This window comes from Erigeron canadensis, chromosome 4, assembly GCF_010389155.1.
Source record: "Erigeron canadensis isolate Cc75 chromosome 4, C_canadensis_v1, whole genome shotgun sequence".
Lineage (NCBI taxonomy): Eukaryota > Viridiplantae > Streptophyta > Magnoliopsida > Asterales > Asteraceae > Erigeron > Erigeron canadensis.
The window spans coordinates 16,687,135-16,694,557 of record NC_057764.1 but is presented as its reverse complement, the minus strand read 5'-3'; the positions used below and the strand labels follow the sequence as shown (position 1 = coordinate 16,694,557).

Sequence of the window (7,423 nt, the reverse complement as noted above, 5' to 3'; positions counted from 1 at the left end):
TACATGTGACACTATTAAACTTTTAACTTGCATTGCACTACCACTACAATTCCATCTATTTGTTTGGTCTATGTAAATTAAACATCATTTATGTGATACAAACAATTGTTATATCAATGTATAAATGTTATGCTGCAGAGAGTTATAGTTACACAATAATCATTAGCTGGTTTACATATACACAACACTTCCAGGCGTATGAACCATTTTTCTTTTGTTTGTATATTTTAGTACCCACAAAGCAGATGGTGTGTTGATTCTTGCACTATACATATGGTTTGTAAATGATTAATAAGTATATATTTTAGTACCCAAAAAGCAAATGGTGTGTTGATTCTTGCTGAACACATAAACTTTTAGATTCGCATTTACACATTTCACTATACATGCGTCACATAAACTACTTCATAAACGTCGATTAACGATCTAGAAACTTTAGCAAAGACGTGAAACACATCAAGTAACCCAGCCGTGCATCGCACGGGTCTTCACTCTGGTTAATACAAAAAATAGGCATATATAATATCCCGCTTACAAAAGTACGTATATATTTAAGCTAGGTACCAAAGAAAACAAAGGTAACTAGTTTATTTAGTGATATATGTTAATGTATCCTAAGACACAATGGTTTGGTTAAAAAGTCTTTAGATAAAAGATTTAACATAAATTTCCATTTTTTCAAAAAAAAAAAAAAAAACAGATCGAAATTTGGGTTAGTAACACTCATACAACTTGATATCCTTGCTAAATCACTTGAAACATATTTGTGTACCGTACATTACATGGAGGCACTTGAAAAATTCGACGTTAAAACATAAGTAGATTTTTATATATACTACTGTACGTCAAGTTTATGTTTCTGGAAGAATGTTATTTTTAAGTTTTGCACCATGCAAATTAAGTAATTAACTCTTTATAGAAGGTTCCTTGTATTCTAATCAATCATTCTCAATAAAACTAATTGGCTTCAGCTTAAAAAATAAGTAAAAACTAATCACTTCAGTTTATTTATAAAACCATTAAAAGAAAGTGACCGGAGACACTCACATAAAGTATCCTAAAAAGGATATAAATAGCTTAAGGGGTTTTGCTAAACACAACCCTTAAGGTTGTTGTTAAGGTGCATTAAATAGTTGTACACTTATCATAAAATTGAAGGAGTGGGCTTTTGATATGGAAATGTATAAATTTTTTATGCACGTCAAATGCAACGCTTAGGACTTCATTTAGCATTTTCCAAAATTGACATTCACAAGTCGTAGTACATATTCAATATGAATGAGCAATATTTTTGTTGACCATTATTCATGCGACGAAAATACGAGTTAGTAACACTCATACAACTTGATATCCATTTCAACCCGAAAATAAAAAGCATTAGGTATACCATCGGTCCGAAACGTAGCAATTCCTCGTGTCATAAAGAAATCACCGGTGCCTCCAACAACTGAAAGATCCCTTGTCTCGTCGCCCATCAAATCTGCACCCATAATATTTATCGTCCCTTTATGTTCGCTTGAATTGAAAATTAACGTGTAAGAATACCATGCATTATACTCATTCTTTGAATCGTAAAAGTAAAACCCTTGAGCCCGAGCCACCGGAGGGGATAACGTGTTGTCTTTGGTCATTGGATCATCAAAGACAACAAGCATCCCATGTTTGAAATTCCCTAGTTGAGTATGGTTTGCGACCGTGGCTGATGTGGCATTATCGATATTGGTGTCATTTAAAAGGATGTCGTGGTAGTAAAGCACGATTCTCTTGCAAGGTTTCGTCTCATCAATTGATCTTTTAGAGTGAGCAAATGTGACAAAAGAGTGTATGAGCAATATTGATAAGAGAATGAAAAGATAATACTTATAAAGTATTTGTGCCATAGCCAGCCAAATTCAGTGTGCAACAAATTGGTGTTACCTTATGAGTATTTATAGCTACAAATTGAAATTTGGTTCTATTAGGTTGTGCAAAATTTTATCCCAAATTGGTTAATAAAAAATGATAATATTGAGTTTTTATTATATAAGTCAAGACAATTCACCACACGTACCTATTCAATTAGTCAGAGTCACCAAATTCTTATGTTAGTGAAGATAGTTGAGATTTATAAGTTAGAATATATTTGAGATTTGGATTGTTGGGTTGGTTGTGGAAATAAATTAATTCTATTTTAATTTTTAGCGTGTACATACAAATTCAAATGTTACCATTATATTCTTGTATATTGTTTGTATATAATTTTCTCAACAACGAAGTATATATATGAAAACAAGGTTGAATCATGAACGACCTTTCATCCATACCATCATGAGGCTACCAACTTAATTGACTTCTAGAATCTGATAAAACAATGCAGCAACCATGCAAATTGTCATCTTCACCCCATGAAGCGAGTGCCAAATAAACGGCCAATGGAATATAATCTTTTGTCAATGAATAAAAGTTGGTGGTGGGAAAATGTATGCATCAAAGAATTAACAATGATATACAGGCACAAAACATTAGTAACGATGAATATAGATAAGTAAATAAAGAAGTCTTACAACAATTTAATTAAATTGGGCGCCCCTGCATAATGCTTGATATGCCCATGTAGGTTTGATGGTGCTATAACATGATGATCCACATTGATAGATGGTCGAAAGTTATAAGCCTTAATTAAGCTATAGCCGTTAAAAGTTTTCATTATTGTTTATGTAGAATTGACACTTATTTTAAGGGTTTCCCATTCCGATTGGGCTTTCGATGGACATTTATGTTTTACCTTTTTTCGGCAGCTGGTTAAAAACTGATTATTTGACCCCAATTAATCAGATAGTCATAAGTAGAACCTGACCATCGAAACATATAAAGCTGATTATTATGACTACTAGTCGCAATAGTTGTAGTGTAAATAAACAGTTTCATAAAGAGAATTTAAAACAATTAAATTTCTTCTTGAGTTTGCATTTTGGTGCTACTGAACTTCCAGGACTACTTTTCTTTTTAACTTATACTCTCCTTGTCCAGAATAACAGATGTGGCATTTTGGCCCGTTCTTTTATAAATGGGTCCATTCGGGCGATGGTTTATCTCAACTGGATAAAATAAGAGAATAACTAAAGTTAAAATGGTCCAAACGTGTTTCAAAAGTCGCCCAAATTGTACATTGTAACGCATGCGACCTCTTAAGTTCATCAATCCATATTGGTTCAAGTGTACCATTTAATTTTAAATCATTTTCTATTTTCTCGAACCAGATCAGTTAACAAAACCCAACCCTATCCCCAGTTCAGCCGATCTGGTCTGGTTTGAAAACCATGCACATGGATGGTAGATTGTTTACAAAAACTGAAATTTCAAAAGTGTGGGTCTGACTTACCTCTGTTGGAACCACGTTAGTGTGACCGTCACTGATCATGTATCATTCCTGATATGATAATTGACGATAACTGAAATCCCTATGTCTAGTAAATATATAATGGACTTATTTACTCTTAAAGACGTAGTATAAGGTTTCTCATTAGGTGATTGAAACTAAGAGGACTAATGGTGCACATATTAAACACCAAAGGGGTTTAAAGTGTAAATACTCTCTCTATATATAGAGAGTCATTAACCCTACGTTAAGATTAATCCCTACACACATAATACCCTAATTTTCGTGTCTCTCCTCTCTAAATTCATGCATCAAGTTACAGCCGAATTACCCATCGCATTATTACTCAATCACCTTGTTATGGGACCCGAAATCAATAGCAACCATGCTTTATGCTCCTACAGGTTCCACAGGACGATTAAGGATGTTTTATCACTCGAATCGAATCATGTTTATTCCAACATGTGGTATCAGAGCCATGTTATAAACGATCATTCATGATTTGGTTCGAATTCGATGAATTTTGCGAAATTAGAATCAGCAGAATAAGAACTTCGTGCTGACGTCATCACGAGTTCGTGTTGATGTCATCACGGACTAATGCCACTTCGCGCTTAAGTCATCATCACGGACTAAGAACTTCATGTGTTGTCAGCAAGTCTTCAGCGAGTCCAGTGACTCTCTTCAGTGGGTTGTATGCTGCCCAAATGTTTGTCATGGCAGGTAGTATTCAAACCATATGAAGACAAGAATCACATGGTGGTTCTTCCAACTGTAACATACTTTATATGGCAAAGGTACATGTTGGGACAAAAACTTGGGTCTTCTCTCTCATACCTATTTTGGTAAAGAAGACAAGGGCTTTTGCTTGGAATTACAAGGAGCCAATGGGACGTCGACAACCACCATCTATCAACATCAAAGGAAGGCTGTGTTGCCTAAGTTCTTCCTCTATATAAAGCAACACAGACGCATTGTATCATGTGTGTTTGTCACCTTTAAAGTGTGTATCACTTGTAATTGTTCAAGTTTATAGTGTGTCTAGACTTAGCAATTACCCAGTTCATTTGTATTCTTGTAAGTCAAGTTTGTAATATCGACCATGTATTCATCGTTTAATCAATGATACATATGATTATACTTTCATTGATCTATTACAATCGAACTTGTTATTGTTCTTGTTATTTATTTTCTTACTTACTTTCTTATCTAGCTTAATTATAACTCAAGTTGTGCATTCGTGGACTGTCAAATGGTATCAGAGCCACCATTCCTAAATCATTGGAACAAGATCTGTTTGCCTTCTCATGTTTACATTAATTTTCTGTTCTTTTTCTCTTCTTAATTTTTTTTAAAAAACAAGAACATGTCGTCTATTGTTAGGTCGAAAATCGACCAAGTATGATTTGTTCAAAATAGTTGAAGTTCATTGAAGGAAGCTTGCTCAGGATTCTGAAGACATTCAGAATAAACCTCACTGAAGCTTCACTTCAGATTCAGAATCAACCAACACTGAAAGACGTTCAGACTGAAGTCAAAGACTGAAGACTGAAGAAGAAGATCATCTCAGAAGCAAAGCTCAGAGAAGATCTTACCTGATTGAGGAATCTGAAGAGGCTCAGTGAAAAAGTATTTACAACACTTTTTCACTGATTACGAGGAAAGTCTTTTTGTAGCTTTAACTACCTTTGCCCGGTTAATTACTTTATACCTGAGATTGGGAAAGTTTTAGCAAAAGGTTGGGAATAAAGTATGTCAAGTTACATCAAAGAAACTTACATACTTTACCTTAAACAAGCATGTTATGGATTTGTCCTACAAATCCACAAATGCATCCAACCATATTTGTACGGCATATTGCCATGTCATCAAGACATGTTTGCCTATAAATATAAGACTTCTCACACTTGCTAAAATGCTTGGAACTTTGGCAATTGCAACGTGTGATATTACTCTAAGTATTCTTACGAGTAATTCCTTGTCGCATAGATCATTTGTATTTCTAGGGTTGTTTAGATATCTTCACAAGTGTGATTTTCTTTGTTCTGCAACAACTCTTGTATTTTGTTTATAGCAATAAATAAAATACATTGAAAAATACATCTCGACTCATTGCCATAATACCTGAGTATAATTAGTATTTATATAGTTTCAAGCACTCGTTCTTTATTGTTCATATCCATATCTGTATTGTGGTTCATAACTAGTCTTTGTCTAGATACGAACCACTTGCCAGTCGGGTTACTTGATATACTTGTGTTTATTGTTAACCTATTTTATATCTTGTTATATCTTGTTCTCGTGTTACATCTTGTGTAGGTGGACTCACATTTGGTATCAGAGCCTCCCAGGTTTATTCATTAAATTGTTATACCTGTTTTGATCCTAAAAGATGTCTGGAACCGAACAACCAAACCCAAACCCAAATGGTAACCCTAACCCAAATGTCAATATGAATCAAAATCCACCTCCACCACCACCAATACAACCCAGTGTACACGTACACTTTCCTAACAACCCTGTCCCTAAGTTCAATGGGGATAGTGATTCTTTCATCACATGAAAAGCTTGTATGCTCAAGTATATCGCTGGGGTTGAGAGACACTTGACCTCTATTCTCTCAGAAGATCTTTATGTACCAATGAATGCTTCAACTGTTGTTTTTAACCAAGATGGGACCCTTAGGTTAACACCCAAAGAGAAAGATCACTGGTCAGAGGAAGACCATAGATTGGCTGACCTAGACTCTAAATTGCAGAATATGATTCTCTTTGCTGTCCCAGAAAGTTTAAAACCCACTCTTGTTTTACTTGACAATTCAAAATTAATGTGGGAAGAGTTATTAACTCAGTTTGAAGGTACAAAGGAAACCATTGTCACAAGAAAAGTTTCCTTGAATAAAAAATATGAAACCTTCTTTGTTTTACCAAATGAAAGTTTGACAAACACGTATTTAAGATTCACAAATTTGGTTAATCATCTGAAAGCTCTTGGTGTCACAAAGGACAAAGAAATTTTGTTGGAAAAGTTTTGTGATATTTTACCTTCTAAATGGGAAAATTTGATTATGGTGTTGAGACAAGGAAAAACCCTTCAAAGTCACACTCTTGCTTCTTTGTATGGTGCCTTTAGATACACTGAGGAGAACAAAGCTGAGAGAGTTGTGGCTGAGCACGATGCTAAGAATCATACTTCAACCAGTTCTGCATTGGTTCATTATTCTGAACCCCTAGACACTGCTCTACTATCTTCTGAGAGTGATCATTCTGACTTTGTGAAGAAGATGGTAGCTGAATTAATGAAAGCTGGTATTTCTGATTATGCATTACATGAATGTGATGAGGATGATGATGATGATCTGGTTGCAATGACTGCCAAAACTTTTAATCGTTTCAAATTTAAATCCAAAAGAAATGCCAAACAATTTTCTTCAAATAATTCCATTGACAAGTCCAACTTGGAATGTTTTAAATGTGGAAAGAAATGACATTTTATGAAGGAATGCAGATCATCACAACCTTCTTCGTCACAAAATGCCCCTAACCATTCTATTTTTCAGAAAAATGATGATGGGTACAAAGCTAAGTACAAAAAGCTGAAAGCTCACATCGCAATGATGGCATAAGAAGAATCCAACAAGAATAGCTGCATGGTGGCAGACTCAGAAAAGTGGGAGGATTCTGATGTGTCCTCTGATGATGAAGAAGAAGTGAGGGACATGTGTTTCATGGCTCGTCAAGATCAAGGTCATGTTGTGAAAGCTGATGTGGAGTCTGGTTGATGGGTGGACATAATAATGAAGAAGGTTAGTGCTTTTGGTTTTGAGAAAGATGAGGAACAAAAGTTGGATCTTTTAGTTCTGATAGAGGCTGACATTAAATATGTTGAAACTGTGCGTTCAGAAAGCATTAAAATGTTTGAAATAAATTCTTCTGAACTGAACGCCAGTCAGGCAAGGCTAAAAGAACTAAAAGATGTTCAATTGGCTTTGAAAAGTTATCAATCTCTGGTTTCCAAGCTTGAATTGGAAAAGGAAGAATTAAAAATTATTCTAGAAAAAGAACA

General features: G+C 34.7%; 1 protein-coding gene across 1 annotated transcript; it reads right to left on the bottom strand.

Annotated features, from left to right (window-relative positions):
* Window positions 1-1,325: 1,325 nt before the first annotated feature.
* On the bottom strand, window positions 1,326-1,880 carry LOC122594813 (dirigent protein 5-like). The gene has a single exon (XM_043767122.1). It carries the CDS (start codon window positions 1,878-1,880, stop codon window positions 1,326-1,328), a length of 555 nt encoding a protein of 184 aa, XP_043623057.1.
* Window positions 1,881-7,423: the final 5,543 nt, after the last annotated feature.